We start from the raw sequence: 22512 nt of genomic DNA, 5'->3' as shown, positions 1-22512 counted from the left end.
ATTAGATCCGAACTGGAATACCGATACAAACATTTGCGTACGGACCATTTTTAACCGAAAAACGAATTCACAATATTAAACATTTGGTTTTTATAATTTAGGAGACTCCCAAGAAATTCAAGAGGGCACGGCAGGTAGGGCAATGAATTCACCTCCGTCTAAGCGCCAAACCTTGACTCGGGCTCTATTTTCAACGGTCATCCAGAAAAGGGCTCAATCTGCTTGCGCATCAAAGGTCCTTGATGAATTTGAACTCTACCTCTCAGAACCAGTGTACCAGTCAAGTGGTCCAGATTCTCCTGACAATGATCGTCCTTCTGACTTGCGCTTTAGTCCCTTGGGTTATTGGAAAGTAAACGCCCATCGATTCCCGTTGTTGGCTTTGATAGCAAGGGAGCCCTTCGGGGTGCCCGCTTCGGGAGGAGAGATCGAACGGGTCTTTAGCACCGCCACGGACATTGCAACGGCTAAAAGAAATCGCATTAAGCCTCCTCTCTTCGCGAAAATGCTTTTCATAAAGCGAAATATGAAACTTATGAGTCCTGTGACTCCTGTCAAACAAAAATGATGAATTGTGGCTAACTCTTTGTTTTTTTGCTGTTTTCACCATTGTCAGTCAGAATACTCAGAAATAAAAAGATTTAATCCAACTTAAGAAATCTAAAGGAACCTGTTATTATAGTTTTTTTTTAATATGGATTTTGTAAGAAATCAAAAGTCGAACAGACTTTTTAGCAAAACTTCTATTAAAAAGTAAACTAATCCAATTAAGTCTTGGGTTTTTATTTGATGTTAAATTAGGGATTAAAGTCAAAAAAATTAAAAGGAAATTTTAAACATTTTTACCTTGACACAGAAATATGTAGAAGAATTTGTATGTAACTATGTGTTACATGTTGCAATCATAAAATTAACAATAGATTGTGAATTGGATTGGATTTGGATCGGATTTGGATCGGATTTGGAACGGATTTTCTCAAATTTAAAATGATTTGGATTTGGATTTGGATTTGGATTTGATTTGGATTGGATTTTGCTGATTTTTTCGAGCTTAAGATTTGGAACGGATTTCAAAACACACGCAATGATTTGGATTTGAGTCAAATCCGGCAAATTTAGAAAATCCGAAACACTGGAGTGAAGTGACGTCGAGAAGAGGTCCAACCCCATTTATGCTGACTGGTTCTTCACCCCAAGTCAGTTACACGGAATTTGAGACCCACAAACAGCTTGATGATACTAGAGATCAAGCTAGGAGAGGCTACTAAACAGATGGAGAGCAGCGCAGCGTCGTCCGCCCAAATGTTGACCAATGCATTAGAGGGCATGGGCGAGAAGTTGGCCAAGCTTCTGGAAAGATCCAACGTAACAACCAACGAGATTGCAGTCACCACTCAGCTAGTTCGAGACTCACGTCAGACGTTGGATGCCTTGGATGGCAAGATCGACCGTAACAAGACCGAGTTAAGCTCTCAAATTGAGGGTCTTAAAATGGATACGGATGCTAATGCAGAACATCTGAAGACATTACAGCGTCAATACGACGAGGATAAGCGCCTTGCCAGTCAGACAATTTCTGACAGGCCGGTTGGTAGCCAGAATTTGCCCCCGCAGCCATCAGCTGAAACATCGCTTAGACGTCAGAATGTCCCACCACAGTCACCAAGGACGTCACTTGAGGCCATTATACATCATCGCAGAGGATTGATTGATGCAGACGTCTCTTCCCCGGAGCAGCCGCAACGACAACGTACGTTCACGTATCCAAGTTGCGACCCTACGGGCCCAGAAGAGACCATATCACCTGGACGTAATAGCACCAGGGATCACGTCGATCATCCTCCTGGTGTTGATTATGGCCACGGCATCACCCTAACTTCAAGATCGTTCCGTTCGATGGAAATCCTAAGAACTACGCTCGGTTCAAGGCTAATTTTAAGAGGCCTTGTATGAAAGGGGTTCTGCAAATTCTCCAATCCTCCTGTTTATTGTTGAAGAGTTCCTAACAGAAGACGTTCGTAACGAAGTCGGTGAATGCCTTACTGATGGTTCCATGTATTCCGTTGTGTGGGAACGTCTCGATTCAGTTTATGGCCGAACCGAGATTATGGACCAGACGAAACCTATATGACCTGCTCCAGATTCCGCCAGTGAAGAATCAAGAAGCTGGCAACCTAAAATCCTTCGCGAACCGTCTACATGGTGCAGTGGCGACCCTATCCCAATCCAAGTATGCGCAGGTACTTCACAGCCGCACTAACCTGATGGCTATTGAAGCGAAGCTGCCGGCATTCCTGAGGGACAAGTGGAGCGAGAAACGTAAGGTGGCGGGAGCAGAATTGAACATCCTTGACCTGGATGATTGGGTAACTTTAAAATCCATGAGTAAACAACATGGTAAAAACGTATTCGAGTCTTTGCCCACGTCGACGTCCAAAAACGTAAGATTCCATGAAAAGGAGCCAGTCAAGAGACTCAGCGTTCCTCATGTATCCACCATTGGCCACGTATCGACAACGGAAGGCTCGAAAGTAATGGCAGTATCTTTCCCAGCAACCGTGCCTCCAAGGAGCCGACCGCACACGGAGAAGAGAAGAGCCGAGAAGAAGGAGCATTGGAAATGCTTGGTATGCCACGGCAAGGCCAACAACCTTATCGAATGCACCGCTTTCACCTCTCTCCCCCCAGAAAAAAAGGCGGAGAAAATCTTCAAGTCCGGAAGGTGTTTGCTATGCCTCACCGGAAACCACGAACGTTAGGAGTGTCCGAAAGACGTCAAATGCACCATTAGTGGTTGCACTGGCTCGAGACATCATACCTTGCTTCATGGAGCTGAATTCATCCCACAGTGGAAGTCAGTAGATCAACACACTCCATCGATGCCAACATCGATGGAATTCCTTGGGACAGCTACCCATTTGGAGCCTTCAAAGCGACGTGTACGTTTTAAGATCGTACCAATGCGCATTGATGTTGGTGGAAGGTGGTTCGACACCTACGGTTTCTTGGATACCGGAAGGGACACCACACTGATTAGGAGTGATGTAGTAAAGAATTTTGGAATCATTGGGCCGTCTAAACGCATCAACGTTGTATCGTACGATGGGGCCACGTCTAACGTTTGTGCTTCCGTAGTACACTTCCCAATTTCATCTCGTGACGGAACGAGCAAGTTTGAAGTCAAGCATGCTTACGCCATCGACAAATTGAAGGTGACGCCGAACTCTTCGATCGACCCTTGTCAGCTTGAATCTTGGACACACCTACGTGGTATTGATGTCCCGAACGTTCAACTGGAGGATGTAACCGTACTCATCGGAATCGACGTAGCATCGGCCAACGATCATGTCGCTTCCATCAGGCCGCCGGCTAGAACAACAGGGCCCATCGCCTTCGTTTGGTTGGTGTCTGGGTGGTCCAGCGGGCCCACAGAACACCGATATCCCGTTCATCGCACACATTGTGTCAGAAGAACGAAGCGAAGACCTGAAAGAGTTAGTGAAGAGATTCTGGCAACTCGAGGCAAAGGACGTCGAAGAAGAACCGCCAGTTCTTTACGAAGACGACCTGCGAGGAAAACGTATCCCCGACCGTACTGTAAGAAAAGTATGTAATTGCTACCAAATCGGCTTGATGTGGAAGGCTGATGACGTAAACCTTCCGAAAAATCGGACGTCTGCCTTGAAAAGGCTTTATGCACTCGAGAGGCCTTTCCATCGAGCGATTGACCTTACCCGAAAATAGGATGCCGTAGACCAGGAGTTCATCGCATTAAAACATGCTAGGCTTCTCACGACTCAAGAGGCATTGAAGGAAAGCAACAAAACGTGGTATCTACCTCAACACGGAGTCATGAGTCCGTTTAGCTCATCGACAAAAGTTCGTGTTGTCTTCGATGGAGCTGCCGAGTATGGCGGAACATCGATCAACCAAAATCTTCTGCGGGTCCCAACTTGCTGGTTAGCTTGTTGGGTGTTCTTATCCGGTTCCGGCAAAATCTCATCCCGGTTGCTGCAGACATCGAGAAGATGTTTGATCAGGTTCAAGTTCCCGAAGAAGATCAGTCAGCCTACCGTTTTGTTTACCGGACGCCAGAAAGCAGTACAGCTCCATTGACATACCAGATGACCGTTCACGTTTTTGGCTCAATTTCATCCCCAACTACCAGTATCTACGCCCTGAACTGAACAACAGACGATCATTGTGACCAGTTTCCAGAAGCTGCAGACAGTGTTCGACGTACGTTCTACGTCGACAACTACCTTGACTCCTTTGATTCCGAAGATGATGTAGTTAAACGGGCCCGCCAAATGAAGAACCTTCTTCAGTTGGGTGGTTTTACCCTCACAAAGTGGACGTCGTCATCAAGAAACGTGATGGCAGCTTTACGTGAGTTCGGGGTCGCAACACCAACTCTGAATCTCGACCTGGATAAATTGCCCGTTAAAAGAACCCTTGGCGTGATGTGGGATGGGGAGAGAGACATGTTAACGTTCAAAATTCCCAAGTCATCAAACCCTTACACTCTTATTAAGCGAACGTTCCTAAGCATAATTTCCAGTGTTTACGATCCATTGGGTCTCGTAGCGCCTGTAACCTTCTTGATGTAGTCTCTCCTTCAAGAAATCTGGACGTATGAAACCAGGATTGGCTGGAATGATCTTCTAACCGAAGAATTACGTGAACTTTTTCTACACTGGTACGAGCATCTTGAAAATTTTGAGACGCTTTCAGTGCCATGGTGTTACAGATTCAATTGGGGGAGCTGTAAGTAGCAGCAGCTGCATCTATTTACGGATACAAGTTCGAAATGCTTTGGAACTGTGGCTTACTTCCGTTCGGTCTATGACGAACATTCGATAGACGTGTCATTCGTCATGTCGAAAACCCAAGTCACCCCAGTCAAAGGCCTTACAATTCCTAGGCTGGAGCTTCAAGCAGCAGCTAAAGGTCTGAACATAGCCCTCACCGTTTGTCGAGAGCTAGGAATGGACCTACAAAACATTATCTTTCACACCGACTCGCAAACAGTGTTACGTTGGATTTACTCACGAACGTGCAAATTCGAAGTTTTCGTGAACAATCGTGTTGTTGAAAAGTCCTCAGAAACACCAATCGTCGGCAGTGATGTCATGTAGCTGGAGTCGAAAATCCTGCTGATCTGTGCAGTCGTGGTATTGACCCACAGAACGTAAACGAGTTGTTTCAGTTTCATCAAGGACCGCAGTTCTTGCAACTCGATCCATCTGAGTGGAACAATTGGGTTGACATTGCTGAGCCGAAAGAGAGTGACGTGAATGTGATTCGCATCTTGGCATTAAAAACAGAAGATGAGAACCATCCCGTAGACCAGTGCGTAAAAAACTGTTTGAGTTTGCTTAGAATTCAGAGAACTCTAGCCTGTTGTTTGAGATTCGTGAGAAATACACAATCCAGAAAACGTGGGGAGAAACTGACAGTTGGGGAGTTAATGGCGTTAGAAATGTCAATGTCGTTAGTGATTTTCGTCAAACGTACTCAAGTGTTAGCTTTCAATGAAGAAATCTACGCCTTAAGAAAAAACCTGGAACTACCGCTGACGTCTAAACTTCGTCCTTTCAAGCCATATTTAGACGATGTCGGACAGTTACGGGTAGGTGGACGTATCCACCACGCCCCGGTAGACTACTCAGCAAAACATCCCATTCTGCTACCAGGAGATCAGATGTTGACTCAACGGATAGTGTGGGATCATCACGTCAAAAATTTGCGTGTGAAAGCTGAGACGTTGTTAGCAAGTATACGTTCACGTTACTGAATACTTTCTGGTCGGAAAGCCATCAAATCAGTCGTGAATAATTGCTGGCCTTGTAAACGCCGATCGTCGAAGCCAATGCCGCCCCTTATGGCATCGCTTCCAGTACATCAGCTTACCCCGTATCGCCCTGCTTTTGCCTTCACGGGGATCGATTACTTCGGTCCTCTAACTGTACGTGTTGGTGGAAGAGGTGTAAGGCACGAAAAGCGATGGATCAGTCTTTTCATGTGTTTAACAACCAGGGCTGTTCATCTAGAAACTTCAGATGGACTCAGTCTGGAAGAATTCTTACTGTGCTTCACCCGGTTCGTCAGTGTACGTGGAAATCCGGAGGTAATTTACAGCTACAACGGAACAAACCTTGTTACAGCCGAACAAGAACTTCGCCAGGCTCTGGAAGAACTCCAGACCATAATGTCCTGTCAGCAGATAGAATGGCATTTTTCTCCTCAGTATGGGCCCCATTTCGGGGGAGTATGGGAAAGATTGGTTCAATCGTGCAAACGTGCGATGAAAATCAGTGTTAGGACTCGCCTCGTCACTGATCGTGTGCTAAGAACCGTCGTTGCCGAGGTAGCCGCCTTGCTCAATTCAAGACCACTGACTCATCTCAGCATGGATCCTGACGATCCTGATCCCCTAACACCGAATCACTTTCTACACGGTGGGGAACGTCCTTATACACCGCTAAAGTTATCAGATGAAGAAAACGTACACGTAACCGCAAAGAAATTTCTGCAAAGCCAGACCATCATTCAACATTTTTGGAATCGATGGCTACGTGAATACGTTCCTCATCTGACTGAAAGAAGAAAGTGGGCCGAAAATCGGCCTAATGTTACTGTGGGGGATATAGTGCTTGTTATTTAATCAAATGCCTTACGTGGGCAGTGGTCATTAGGCAAAGTGATAGAAATAATGCCCAGTGCCGCTGACAATGTCGTTAGAGTGGTTAAAGTGAAGCTTGTTAACCACAAAAACCCATTTTTACGCCCTGTGACAAAGCTCTGTGTTTTAGCTACGGCCAAAGAGCAAGGGGTAAAATGGATTGTACTGATCATTAAATAGTGTAAAACTCAGTTACTTGTAGAGAAATATTAGCTTTATACACGTTACAAACAATTGTGTAGGTAAAACAGCTGTTCGAGATGGTAGTGTGGAAACTTTCGTCGCCCCCTATATTGAACTTCATACAATATTGCGTAAATCGTCCGCCAGGTTGTGCAATTTCCGTTTATTACTGCTAAATTGCACAGATACCGTTAAGCGCTCACAAGGCTAGCAGACGATCGGCATCACAGTTTCCAACGACCCACGCGACTCACACGTGAACCTTCACCTTATCTGAATAGTGCTTACGCAAACGTTTTTCTAAAATGGCCGAGTGTCCCCCATTATCTGGGCCATCAGTAAAGGCTTCTCTTAAAGAATCCAGTGACATGGAAAGTGAGTGTACGAAAAACCTTCGTGACAAACAACATTTGCTCGTGATGGCCAGGGAAGAGGCCGTAAAACAAGTGTACCGCCATCAAAGGATGATAGTGAGTCTTGACGAAGAAATCGACAACGTGGGTCGAGATCTCGTCAACCTACACGTACACTATTTGAAAGAAAGAGAGACCTTATTGCATAAGTTTGTGGAGTCTCTCTTACGTGAAAAGAAAAAAAGGAGAATGGAATTCCCGTCGCTCAGCTTACCAACATGGATTTACCACCGCCCGTGGTACCCAGGTTCACCCCATCGGTGAAGTGTTTCCTGCCTCACGATTTAGGGAAATTTGGATCATCCAGTTGCGGTCTTTTTGCATCGGAATGTAGGGAATTCATGGGTCTCTCGAATGCAGAGCGACTGAAGGTGTTCTTCAAACACCGCCGGTGTTACGGCTGTTTTCTGCCGGTGGTGATAGCCGGCCATTCCAGGTTAAGAGACTGCAAGCATCTCCGGTATTATGTGATTTGCAACTCATGGAAACATCACCAGCTGTGTGCGGCTCTCGTGAGACTTACCGAGAGCTGCTGCCCCAATAAGACACGTGAACATTGGCGTGGCGGCCGGAAGAAGATTCCCTCCTTTTTATTTCAATTTTCGTGGTGGTTTTTTTGGTATTCTGTATCTGTAGACAGGTGGGCCCACTGTCACCTAAGGTGCTGCCCTCATCAGGCAGGGCTTTTGGAGGCAAGGGCCTTCTAAGTCGTCGTCGGGTGTTCTCGTTTTCTGTTTTGACAGTCTTGTCTTTTTTGTAACCAAGTTATCTCGTCTATCCATTCAATTTTTATGTTTTGATTTTTCCCTGCCTCAATTTAAAGAAAGTTCGTCCTTACGTTTTTGTCCTCTACGTTTTATCCCCACTTTTTCTCACAGAAAATACAGTGTGCTTAAATCCCCCCCCCAAGTAAATTCTCTTATATTTCTCTGCAACGCGCCTGCAAGCACGTCAGGTGCGTTACAACCTTCTTTTTTGTTCGAAAACCAGTGTTGTCAATGAAAAAAAGATTTAAATCTAAATCAAATCTTTTCGCCAAAATTGCTAAAATCCAAATCTTAAATCAAATCAAATCATTTTCTAGAATTGATTTAAATCGCAATTTAAATCATAAATCAAAATCATGAAAAAAATGATTTAAATCGATTTCGAAATCAAAATCAAAACCACTTCAAAATTTTTTGCTTGAATATAACCATATGTTTGTGAGCAAAGCAATGAGAAATCGTCATTTTCATCCACAAACTCGTAATTATTTTTTTTAATTTTTTTGCAATTGATTGATAGCAAGGGCAAAATTAGTGTAGGGTAGAATGGGTTCAAATGAAACACTTCGTGAATTTTTGGTCCCCCCAACTAAAGTACTGATTTAATTCAGCAAAAAAGAATATAATTGTGTAGAAATTATCTATTCTTCAACCAATTTTTCAAAATTTTTGTCAGACGCCAAGTGTCACCTACGGTGCTGCCCTCACGGGCAGGATTGTAGGTGGCAAGGGCCCTTTAAATTTATGTTAACTTTAAGAAGCCCTTGCCCCTTTTTTTGTTCAGTGTAAATCAAGTAGCGAATTAATTAGTACAGTGCCGGTCCACTTATACGACCGCCTACTCATACGACCAACCCGGTTATACGACCACCCTTCTGCTTGCACCCCTTTTTGGCGCGAACAGCCCCTGTTCAATTTTTTATGCCGCTAAATGTACCGACAGTTGGATTATTTTAATCCCTTTTCGAGGTCTATTTTTTAAAATGACAATTGACCTTCATTAAGATGAGAGGGCTGGACTTTTTTGAACAAAAGAGCATTACGTCATCCAGTGTTCTGTTGTAAGTGGATCAGAACGCATCGCTATTGTACTCGTGAAGAATGGGAAAAGCAAAAGAAAATTTAGATCCGCGTAACAAGACTTTTAGTGCTAGACAACGTGACGGTTTTAAAGTTAAGAGAGTAAGAGCTCCTCTATCTGTTAAAGATAAACTGAAGGTTATTGACATGTTAAAGAGTGGCAATTCCCAACGTAAAATTGCGATCGAGTTCGACATTTCAAAATCCCAAGTGCAGCAGATAGGAAAAACCAAGATGAAATTTTAAAAGGTGTAGATAGTGGTGATTTAAAATTATCGGCTAAGGTAACGAAGAATAGGTCCGAAAACAAAGAACTCGACGATGCAGTTTACACCTGGTTTACAGAGATGCGCAATCCAAAATTTCGATGCAAACCATTGTCGATTTCACGTGCACACATTCAAGCTCGTGCGTTACGTGAAGCTGAAATCCGTGGTGATTCTGGGTTTTCAGCATCGGATGGTTGGTTCCGAAATTGGCGAAGGCGCTATGAAGTTGGCGCGAGCATTCGCCTTTACGGAGAGGCTGGCGATGTCGACACGGCCGCGATTGAGCCGGTTATGCGTGAATTGCGTGTCCAGTTGATCAATTATGATCCGAAAAACATTTTTAATATGGACGAGACAGGGTTGTTCTACCGCGCCATGCCTTCGCGGACTTATCTCGCTTACAACGATAGTCGGAAAACAGTTAGAGGGACCAAAGCATTGAAGGCAAAAGACCGTGTCACACTAGTGTTGTGCGTCAATGCTGATGGTAAGTTAATTTGACAAATGCGTTGATGATTGCAAACCGTTTACATTCAAATTAACTTTGAATTTTTTAGGGACCTGCAAAGTAGACCCTCTGATTGTCGGCTCAGCCGTTAAACCTCACTGCTTTCGTGATTCACCTTGCCCAGTCCCTTATATCAACCAAAAAAATGCTTGGGTTGATTCGTTGGCCTACCGACATTGGTGGGAAAATATTTTTTTGCCTGCCGTTCGTGACTGGACAGATGAGCCCGTTGTTCTTGTTATGGATAACTTCTCGGGCCATGATGTGAGTTGTGAAGATCCTACAGGGCAGGTAAATATTTATTTTTCTTTCCTTTTAATTCAGTTTTCTAATTCTAAATGATAATTTTTTCTTAGGTTTCTGTCTTCTTTTTCCCACCCAATTCAACATCGGTTCACCAGCCACTCGATCAGGGAATCATATCTGCTGTCAAGATCGATTACAAAAAGCGAATGCTTTCAAAGTTCATCGAGGCATATGATGACATCGAACGAATCCAGCAGTTAGCCAGTACAATAAAAAAAGGAAGAAAAGGACTCAGTGTTGGTTGTCCAGCTACCATTTTAGACGCAGGCCAGATTATTCGCCAGTCATGGGACAATTTGTCTGAATCTGTCATTCTTAATTGCTGGCGTCATTCGAAATGCCTTCTACATTTGTCCGAGACTTCAACACCTGAAGCTCGCCCGGTTAGGTCTAAGCAAATTGAGTCTGCCGTTCGCGAATTGACCAACGCTATATCTAACGTCCATGTTTCAGCCGGCTTTGCCGACTTAATTGACGGCAATTAAGCCCATCTAGTCAATAGGTGGATCAATCTTGAAGATGACCCTGAAATTGTTGCAAATGATGATTTGCTGCTAGTCACAGAGGTCGATGAGTTTTTAAACGCATCCGTTGGAGATACATTCATGTCAATAAGCCAGTGTGATAGTCAGCCAATTAGTCAGGAAGATATGTATGATCCCGAAACCGACTTGCGTAATAATCTGTTGAAATATGCTGTTGAAGCCATTACTATGCCTATTAATGACCCTGTTCTTCTTGAACTTGCCCAAAAGTTGCGCGCCCATATCCTAAATGTTTAATTTTTTTATTCTGTTTGTTTTCGTCATGGCGTATTTTTTCTAGTCTTGTTTCTATTTGATTTGAGCCTACATTTTTAATATTTCATACACTTTTGTACTGAGACAAGCCAAACGATATCGCATCATATCAAATTTTAATCAGTCGTCACCTGCTAATTACTACTATAGCGTCCGACCACTCATGCGACCATCCGGTTATACGACCGCTGCACCAAGTGGTCGTATAAGTGGACCGGCACTGTACCCCCAGTCTCTCTCTCTCTCTTTGTCCCACGTTAGTGGAAATTGTAGCCCCCTCATTTCTTCAACCCAGAATAAAGCCGTTCGTTTTTCCCCTAAGTCATTTTCATCCTCATTACATCATCCTCCTCATTTCATCTCTGCTCCAACGTCTCCATTGCACGTAAGCGTTAGGAACACCAAGAGCTAGATTTTTGTTTTAATTGACCCCGCGTTTCAATTGGCCCCATCCTCCCAAACAATCAGTACAAAACTAAAAGTATCAGGCGCGATTCCGACAATGATCGTTATATTTGAGAAAGAATGATGAAGATTCTGTAATTTGCATTAAAATTTAGATTTTTTCAAAAAACGGTGATTTTGATTTTAAAAAATCGCAAAATTTGAAAATGATTTAAATCAAAAGTAAAATCATGAAAAAATTATTTAAATCGCGATTAAAATCATTTGTGATTTAAATTGCAATAGATTTTGACCACACTGTCGAAAACAAGGTGGCTTTTTCCACAACGGTCAACTCCCCTTGCTTGGGGCACCAGAGGGGTGGCTTTTTAGAAAGTCGAAGGCCATCGTTTCTCTGTTGTCAGAGATCTCGATTCTTTACAATTCCATCATCGATGTCGACTTTTGACTTGTAAACTATGCTGTAATTGTAAACTTCGTGTAGGCAGCCAGGGTCGCTGCCAAGCAAAGCCTTCTTGGTGGCCGATATCGGCAATAGCCGTTGTTCAAATTTTTCACCCTGTAGAAGCAGACGCCATTATTGTGTCAAAGTCAGTTCAAATAAATCAGTGATAGAACCTGCCTAAGTTTAACCCTCAAAAGTATTTATCGTAGGTATTAAAGTAATTATTGTTACAAGTTAACATTAATACTTTTGAATATGGAGAAAATTTCTAATCGTCAATTCTTGAAACCTAAAAAATCTCTCGATTTCAAGTTGTGAAGTGTTTGGAACAAACAACAACGAAACTCTCTAGCATCGGTCTTCATCAAGTCCAAATTGGGTGAACTTTTCATAATTTGCAATGCTACAAGATGGAATAGTTACTACGATGGTTTGGTGAAAGTTGAACATTTCATAAATGAAAAAGATGATGCCCTGAAAGAAACCTTTGAACATTTTAAAATCACTAAGCTGACTGCTGTTGAAAAAGAGTTCTTAAAAGAATTTGTTTGGGTATGAAACCCCTCTCACAAGCATTAGATATTTTCCAGAATGAGGAAAGTATGTCACTTGGATGTGAAATGCCCTAAAACGGTACTGAAAGAAAAACTGATTGATATGGAACAACAGAGAAGCATCTGTCATTGTATGTCTCTGGTCGGCTGCTTACTGAATAGCATAAGTGCTAGATTTGATCATCTTTTCCTTGAAAAACATTTACGATTGGCCTCTCTTTCTGATCCACATCTTTGGGTACGAGATAAGGAAACCAAAGACAGTGACACAGAGTTTCTGAAGAACGAAGTTCAAAGACGTACTGCTGCCGCAGTCGAGTTACAGTCAGTAAAATTTCACTTCTCATTCATTCTATATATTATTTTTTTTTTCTACCAGGATTGACAGTGAAGCTGATAGCTCACCAAACAGAAAAAGATCAAGTAAAAGCTTTCTCAGTGCTTTAAAAGAAGATCTTCTACCGAAGTAAACGAGGCAGATCGTTTTTTAAACGAAAGTTGTCTTAAAACCTCCCCAAAGGACTTGGATCGTTTTCCGACCATAACATTTTTTTTGTGTATGATTTTTATTAACAAGTTCTTAGTTTAGTATGTCATTTACCCTTTAAGTAACAATAAATTTAAAAAAATTTGAATATACAGGGAATTCAACAGCGCGTTACCCTACTCCGCTGTATGTGAACGGCTTTTTAGTACATCCGGATAGTGATGGCAATACTAGGTAGTATTACCTAGTTTTACCTAGTTACCTAGTATTACCTAGTTTTTTTTCTCTACTTTTACCTAGTTTTTCGTCCATTTTTCTACCTAGTAATAGTAATACATAGTTTTTTAAAATGATTACCTAGATAATTACCTAGGTAATTTTGATTTTTATGCAGCGTTGTCAAAATAATAGCAAAACGATGTTTTTTATTCATTTTTATGTGACACACTTGATATTTCTTTATGCAGGCTGCTCAACGTTTTTTCGCGCCCCCAGTCCCTCACCACGTCTCATTTCTCACAGTCTCACCACGTTTTCTTCAAGATTTTTCACAACAAATTTTAGACTAACTAACTATTACTTTGCCAATCACAGTTCACACAGAGATCTTGCTGTCTGGTTCTGATTCAGAGCATACGCAGCTCTTCAAACGAAGGAGACTTGTTGACACTCCATGTCCAGCCATGCGTTGCAAAACAAGTGTCGTAGAATTAAAAATGGAGATTAAGGATTACTTGGATATATTGGACAAGGGAGAGTTCGATGCGGAAATTGACCCCTTTTCTTTCTGGACCGAAAAGTCAGGGAGGTTTTCCAATCTGTCTGGAATAGCATTGCAATATCTGGCCATGCCTGCAACGTCTGCATCCGCAGAGCGACTTTTTCTTGCAGTGGACTTTCTTGCAAAGACAAAAAAACAAACGTGCATCAGTTTTACTAGAATCGCAAACGCTTTTCAGAATCAATAAGAAATTTGACATAAACCCTTAATCTGTTTTCTTTTTTTCAGTAATTCAAATAAAGGAATACAAAGATATTCAAAATCGAAGTCTATGGTAATTTTTTATTTGGTATGGGTACTGCAGTTTACATTTGATTTTTTGGGAAATTAAACATTTTTGAAGAACCTAGTTTAAAAGTTGTACCTAGTTTGAATTTTGAAACTAGGTACCTAAATAACTAGGTAATTACCTAGTTAAAAATTTTACCTAGTTTTTTAAAGTACTTTTACTAGTAACTAGTACCTAGTTTTTTTTGCAATTACCGTACCTAGTTTTTGCGAAAACTAGGTAAATAACCTAGTAATACCTAGTTTTGTAAAAAAACTAGGTATTTTACCTAGTAATACCTAGTAACAAAAAAAAACTAGGTTGCCACCACTACATCCGGACTAGTCTTTGTACCAAAACAAACTTCTTTGTCGGACTCCAACTCCGATAAATCGTCGTCATGAAACAAAACGGTATGTCATGTAGAAAATGGAAGAGTTCTCCATCGAAGACTCGCCAAAAATAAACAACTCGGTGTAGTATTTGATATTTCATTCACTCTACATTTGAGTTTTTGCTTACAGGAATTCAATATTACGCTCTTACTAGACAGTAGGAAGAAAATTTGAAAAATTACACCGTTGTGGACAAGTGACATAGCCACACCACATCCTTGTGGTGTGGCGTCGTCACTTGTTGTCAGATGTATTATGCTTTCTCCGTTAGACGATTACTTTAAAAAACTTTGAGCTTGAGCGTACGTGAGCTTGAGCTAAGCTCAGGTTTCGGTGAGCTAGGCTCAGCTCTGGAATTATGTTAAGAAGTAAATGGAAGGGAAAGGATGGATTTAAATTATATATGAATTATGCTGCCAAATTATATTCTGGGGAAACAACTATAGAAATTTCACAAGTAAAACGTTCAAAAAATATATGAAAATAAATTAATGTATTTAACTTTATTGTAATGAATTACTGCCATCTAGTGGGAGAATATTTGGATTTGAAATTGGAGTATTCAATATTTCAAATGTTGAAATAAATAGTTTTGGTGTTTCTGCAAAAAACGTAGATTCTTTTTCCTAATTAAACATTTGTAGGTTATGTTTTAATATTTGTATGCATATAATTGGTTACTTTATTTTTCGGTGTTGAAAAATATTATGGTGTTGATGGTTCTTTTGCTAATTCGTAGTTTGTTGATGAAATTATTGTTCTTTCAATTAATTCCTAAGTGTATCTTATTAATTTATTTATTGAAATAAAATTTGAAATTATATATCGATACATCAGTGAGAATTGATAATTTATCAAAAGATTCTCTTATGTCAAAGGCAGCTCTTTTTTACATTGGTTTATCTAAGCTATTGTTATTTTCTGTGAAAAGAATAGAAAAATTACAGGTAGGTGAATTTGTTTATATAAATTTATTTTACCTTTTCTAGTTCATTGGTTTTTTCTTGTACAAATTTTGGCATTTAATTTGCTACGGTAAGTTCACTTTTAAATTTTTCAATTTCCGTTGATAAATCACATAGATGAAGTTTTAATTTTGTAGACCAGTGAATTTTTTTTGACATCTTTACAGGTGAATTAATATGCAATATATGTATATTGAAATTGTAAATAGTCTATGTTGTCACATATTTTATTTTATTATTGAATAATATTGTGTTAATATGCATTTATTTTATTGTCAATTAAATTTTTTATTCTACGTGTTTTTTATGATAAAGAAATGCAGTACTAGTTCTTGAATATATTGTATTTTTTAACAATTTTGTGTTTTATTTACATATTTAGTAGTAGTCTACGCTTGTTGTTCAACAATTGGCCAATACATTTCATTGCTAGCTTACGTATGAGTTCAGGTGTGGCTCCATTTCAGTTTTTCCAAGCTTCAACAATGGATTCTGTGAATTTTAAGGTAAAGGGTTTTGTTATTTAATTAATTAAAAATATCGTGTATTGTAATTTACTTACTCTAGATTTTTTCTAGATGCTTTTGTTCCATCACAGCTCGTGGAATGAATTCTGGCTTTCCTCCTTTTGATGACTTTTTATGAGTTATAGAACTATTGTTATTAATAATTTATACATAAAGATTTAATTATAATAAATACTTACTTTTCAAATATTTTTCAGTGAATATAGATGTTGTAAGTTCGCTTACAAATTTATTCATTAAAGCTGAAGAAAAAAAAACTTCTATGTGAATCGAAATCATCTTAAGTTTCCATAATTTTAAAACTTCAAGCAAATTTAGCAAGAATAACAGAAGAAAACAAAAATAACAAGTTCAATATATATTAAAAATCTGCGTATTAAAAAATGTAACAAATTTTTACTCGATATCAGATTGCTAGTGAAAAATACAAAAAAACAATTAGAGGATTTAGAATTAAATAAGGTAAATAAAGTAATTCGACTTAAAATTAAAAAATATATATATCATTAACACTAAATTCACATCAAGAACCAACAAATAGAAAAATTGGAAAATGAGAACGGAGAGCTGAAGTTAACAATAAATAACCCAGAAATAGGTAATCAACATTTCTACGACAAACATTTTGAAACATTAACAATAAATGATTATACATACATAATTAACAGAGATAGAAGAGATGAAAAAATTTCCAAATGAAAACGGGATTCGACAGGAAATCAACAACAACGAGGAATTCATAAACAACGAAGAAGATTTAACTATAAATAATTAATTATCTGATGATGAATCAGATTTAACAATTGAAAACATGGAATTGACAGTAATAATTACTACCTAAAATTTTAAGAATAAAACTAATGACGTGACTAAAATTTAATTTTAACAGAACTATCCACTCACTCAGCCATTTACTATCCCTATGCGTGTGAAAAACACCTTGAAAAAAAAGGTAAATGAAATCGTCTCAGAAGATTGGAATATAGAAACTATAAAAAATTCCCACTACACTATTTATAAATTCATGAATGAATTTACGTCGTCATTGTAAACGATTTCCAACACAGTTAATCAAATGGAATTTAAGATTTTGCACTAGATTACCTTTTTTTGCATTTGAAATAAAATTTTTCAAGCTTATCACGGTCTACCCCTATCTCGTACCATTTTTATCTCGTACCATCTATCTCGTACCGGTAGGAGATCATCGGTACGAGATTGGAGCCCCCAAGAAAGCGGTACGAGATTATCGGCTCGTGACAGAAAAAATCTTCTATGTCGTAGAAGAGCCACTACTCTAAACCAACCGCTCGGCATTGCTCGAAGTAGTGTTGGCGATAGTGTTGGCGACTATCTAAACTTTTTAACGATTTATCGATATTTTTTGATAAATGTTAGATAGTCGATATTTTTAGATAAATCGTTGTAGCGATACTTTTCAAGTAGTTTTACCGATATCCAACAGATGACGTATTGTAAAAAAATTGTGCAAAACAAAATTAAAAATAAAGTTTTTACCTATAGGTGGATTTGAACTCCGAACCTTTTACATGCGCATGCCGTCTTCATCCACAGCGCTTTTGAATCGGTATTTAAAGTTGCTTTGCAAAGAACAAATCTTTTGTTACCGAATATCGATATAAATTGCACAATACAAATCTGAACTGATCATCGTCTGCTTTTCTTAAGGCTAAACAGTATGTTGCAAAGTTAGTTTTATGTATATCATTTTATATTTATATTTACGTTTATAGTTTTATTTTGTTATCAGAAATATATGGTGCATCATTAAATTTATGTGTTCATTGTTATTGTTCCTTTTTTTAATGCTGTGTATTTAAGAAAATACAACTGTTGCCTTCAAGTTCTACCATCTGTGTTTTAAACTTCGATAGGAAATAGAAAATAGTAAATGTAAAACCTTGAAATTATAAACGATTACGACTGCCAAATCATCATTTTCCCATACTAATTTGCTTTAAAAAAAATTAAGTTGGTTATCTGGATCGAACATGAATTCTTATCATCATGAGCATCGTCTTATACCACTATGTTATTCAAGTTAGTAAATATTATGTAAGTTGAGAATAATTCACTATTGTTGGTTAATATCGATACAAATTGCAGACAAAAAATCTAAAATTATCATTGTCTGCAATACTATATTTAGCTGGATAGCAAATTTGTTCACTATTGATAACAGGGTTGCCTCCGCAATTACTAATTCTTTTTTAATTAAAATATTTATTCAAATTACAAGAAGAAACATTATAATTCAAAAAATATAGGTCTGTTGTGCAACCGATTTCTAAAATCCCGTCAAAAAACATTTAAGCAAGGTTTTCCCAACAAAATAAAAACGTTGAGATATAAACTGCGCTTAGGTTTGAACCTAGTGAATGAGAATCACTAGACTTGTATTATACCACTGCGCCAATAATCTATAGATTGCAAGCAGTATAACAAACATTTATTGTTATTGGGTAGTATTAATACAAATTGCAGACAAAAATCTAAAATTATCGTCGTCTGCAACACTATATTTTACTGGATAGCAAATTTTTCCGATTGAACTACCTAGTGATACACACGTATTCAAACGCTCTTTTGGAAGTTACAAGTTAATCTCAGGTCTACTTTATCAAATCCGTACATTCAAATCCGCACAAGAACTAACCAGTAGAAAAAAAAAACTAACTAACTAACTAACTAACTAAATCTAGCACATTTCTGCCGTCGGATGTCCGAACCATGGCTGAACATCCCTTAGATATCCATGTACTCAATGGGTAGTTCCAGGGATGTCCGTCGGCTAGTCACCTTGGAAGTGCAATGGATGTGCGAAAATTATATTCTACGGACCTCCTACCAACAGCCAAGAAGATTTTCAATTGTTTCATTTAAGGATCGGCCTCGAGCCAATCGGGGCGCTTTTTTGCAAATCGTGTTTCTCATTTCGGGCCATCGAGGCGTGGCTCGGGGTGGAAAATTCTTCTCCCCGAATTCAATTGGGGTTTGCAATCATTTGGATTGCAATCAATCGATTCATCAATGCAAAAAATATTATCGATTGACTGTTTCACCCGATCGATCCGATAACAACCACGATAATATCTCGTTCTACCCGCTTGCCCCGATTTTTACTCTGAAACCGAAAGAACGGCATTTTTTAAAATTGCGTCGGGACAATGGGTTAACCTCAAATTTTTCTCCGCACCGGCCCGGTTGAAAAAGTGGCACCTAAATTCAACCCCGAATGCACTTTATCGGTGCGGGGCGGTTAACTCGATTGAAACTAATTGGGGCCGATCACTAAGTTTCATTATTAATTGTCAAAATTTCTTTGTTTCCAAAAGGGGAGAACTTAACCGTGTTCAAATTTTTCCCTTGAAAGTATTTTTTTTTAAGTCCAGCAATTAATACGAAAACTTAAAAAAATAAAGGAGTAATTATCTATTTGCCGGATGGTTTATTTTCAAATTTATTGCAAAAAATGAATAAAATATATGTAAGTCATGAGTTTGTTTGCACAGGCTTTCCGTTTAGCTTACGGGTTCCAAGCAATAATAATAATAATAATAAAAAACTACTTTAAACTTAATAAATCATGCTGAAGTTTAAAATTCAAAAAATATTTAGCATAAATTGTTTAATTGCAAGTTACACACTTCTGACTTAACCTAAGTTCGACATTATCTTGATTTCTTAAAAATCCTGTATGTGATTTGTTATCGAAAAAAACTCAAGTGTTTTACTACAATTCGATAGGATTGTTCAAAAATTATATGTATTAAATCTAAAGATTGGCGAGGAGGATTAATATTCGACTGTGGTGCGGGAGACCCGAGTTCAAACTCTGATATAGCATAATGTTTTTTCAAGATTAGAGGTCCCATACATGTCATATTTATAGCCAAATGAAAGCCCGTTCGGACATCCTTAGAATATTCGACGCACTGTTGAGGGCGGTCAAAACCAAAAAAAATTACATCAATAGGACATCCAAATCGGATATCGGGCTGTCCGGAGGATATCAAAAAGATGTACTTAACATCCGATCCCGACATCTGTCGGACATCCGACGGACTGCATTGTGTTATGTGGGACAATGCAAAACTTACCTGAGCCAAACAATATAGCACCTGTCACCCTCAAATTAAGAAATCCTGATGTAGCACTTGGTGAGCTATCCAATACCCAAAAGACTAAACTAGCACTAGAAATTACCCGAATCTTTGGTCACCTCCTAAAAATTCAAACAAACCAAGCTGGCACAGCCCTACTTCTCTACCCCACAAGTGTAGAACAAAAACAGAAAATCCTGTCAACAACCTTCATCCTGGAACACGAGGTATCTGTAAACAGCGTGGAAGCCGAATGGCTCAACAAAGGAGTGGTTCATGGCATCCCGATTGAGCTCCATGAATCCTTTGAACTGGATACTTTAATGAAAGACGCAGGAGCTGTTAACTACACAAGTATCCCATCAAAGGCAAGCAACAGAACGAAAATCATAATTACCTTTCCATCAACCTCCATCCCCCGAAGCCTTTTGATCTCTGGTTGGAGCTACCCAATCAAACAATACATCCCTCGTCCTCTTCAATGTAAGAAATGTTGGAGGATCAACCACTCCTAACGAGTATACATGCTAAAGGCAGTTTGTCCAAGATGCCATAAGGAACATGAGCAAACTGAGGCCTGCAAACATCCTAAATTCTGTATCAACTGTACCAGCTATGAGCACTGCTCGACAGATTCAGTTTGCCCACTGTGGAAAAGAAAAGAAGCAATTATCAAGATTGAAATGAACCAGAAAATCTCATTCACAGAGGCAGAAACAAAACTGAGTCAAAATACTTACCAAAAATGGAGAAACGACGCAGAGAGCCACCAAGCCGAAGCAGCACACAATGACGCAGCCCCTGAAACCAAAACTGCTGAATTCAATGCCGAAATTTAAGCACTGAAAAAAAAAAGAATATCTGCTTTGGAACAAAAACAAAGAGCAACAGAAGAAGCAATCCAGAAAATTGAATACAATGTCGCCAAACTTCCCCAAATAGAACAGAAAGTTTCCTCATTAGAAAAAGTCAGACAGTTTAACGCTAATAAACTCTCAAACCAATTAGATGAAACGTTTTCGATGCTGCTCGACAACCTATCAATAAAAAAGCCAGGAACCTCGATGAAGCTTCTGAAATCTAAAGCCAAACACTTAAGTGCGCACAACAGTAACACAACAGTGTTACGTTGGATATACTCACGAACGTGCAAATTTGAAGTTTTCGTGAACAATCGTGTTGGCAAAATCCTCAGAAACACCAATCGTCGGCAGTGGCGTCATGTAGCTGGAGTCGAAAATCCAGCTGACCTGTGCAGTCATGGTATTGACCCACAGAACGTAAACGAGTTGTTCCAGTTTCATCAAGGACCGCAGTTCTTGCAACTCGATCCATCTGAATGGAACAATTGGGTTGACATTGCTGAGCCGAAAGAGAGTGACGTGAATGTTATTCGCATCTTGGCAGTAAAAACAGAAGATGAGAACCATCCCGAAGACCAGTGCGTAAAAAACTGTTCGAGTTTGCTTAGAATTCAGAGAACTCTAGCCTGTTGTTTGAGATTCGTGAGAAATACACAATCCAGAAAACGTGGGGACCAACTGACAGTTGGGGAGTTAACGGCGTTAGAAATGTCAACGTCGTTAGTGATTTGTGTCAAACGTGCTCAAGTGTTAGCTTTCAATGAAGAAATCTACGCCTTAAGAAAAAACCTGGAACTACCGCTGAAATCTAAACTTCGTCTTTTCAAGCCATTTTTAGACGACGTCGGACAGTTACGGGTAGGTGGACGTATCCACCACGCCCCGGTAGACTACTCAGCAAAACATCCCATTCTGCTACCAGGAGATCAGTTGTTGACTCAACGGATAGTGTGGGATCATCACGTCAAAAATTTGCATGTGAAAGCTGAGACGTTGTTAGCAAGTATACGTTCACGTTACTGGATACTTTCTGGTCGGAAAGCCATCAAATAAGTCGTGAATAATTGCTGGCCTTGTAAACGCCGATCGTCGAAGCCAATGCCGCCCCTTATAACATCGTTTCCAGTACATCGGCTTACCCCGTATCGCCCTGCTTTTGCCTTCACGGGGATCGATTACTTCGGTCCTCTTACTGTACGTGTTGGTGGAAGAGGTGTAAGGCACGAAAAGCGATGGATCAGTCTTTTCATGTGTCTAACAACCAGGGCTGTTCATCTAGAAACTTCAGATGGACTCAGTCTGGAAGAATTCTTACTGTGCTTCACCCGGTTCGTCAGAGTACGTAGAAAACCGGAAATTTACAGCCACAAAGGAACAAACCTTGTTACAGCCGAGCAAGAACTGCGCCAGGCTCTGGAAGAACTCCAGACCATAATGTCCTGTCAGCAGATAGAATGGCATTTTTCTCCTCTGTTTCGGCCCCATTTCGGGGGAGTATGGGAAAGATTGGTTCAATCGTGCAAACGTGCGATGAAATCAGTGTTGGGACTCGCCTCGTCACTGATCGTGTCTTAAGAACCGTCGTTGCCGAGGTAGCCGCCTTGCTCAATTCAAGACCACTGACTCATCTCAGCATGGATCCTGACGATCCTGATCCCCTAACACCGAATCACTTTCTAAACGGTGG

General features: G+C 39.8%; 1 protein-coding gene and 1 pseudogene across 1 annotated transcript; both read left to right on the top strand.

The window, feature by feature from the left end:
• Nucleotides 1-9073: 9073 nt before the first annotated feature.
• LOC123474366 lies at nucleotides 9074-10993 on the top strand (annotated as a pseudogene).
• An 8953-nt stretch (nucleotides 10994-19946) lies between these two features.
• LOC116927530 lies at nucleotides 19947-22400 on the top strand. The gene is made up of 3 exons (XM_032934569.2): nucleotides 19947-20316; nucleotides 20971-21828; nucleotides 22105-22400. Exons 1-3 carry the CDS (start codon nucleotides 19947-19949, stop codon nucleotides 22398-22400), a joined length of 1524 nt encoding a protein of 507 aa, XP_032790460.1.
• The last annotated feature ends 112 nt before the right edge of the window (nucleotides 22401-22512 follow it).

The sequence above is a fragment of the Daphnia magna genome, linkage group LG7 (genome assembly GCF_020631705.1).
Source record: "Daphnia magna isolate NIES linkage group LG7, ASM2063170v1.1, whole genome shotgun sequence".
Taxonomy (NCBI): domain Eukaryota; kingdom Metazoa; phylum Arthropoda; class Branchiopoda; order Diplostraca; family Daphniidae; genus Daphnia; species Daphnia magna.
Note: the sequence above shows the minus strand (reverse complement) of the source record. Positions and strands in the feature narration are given on the sequence as shown.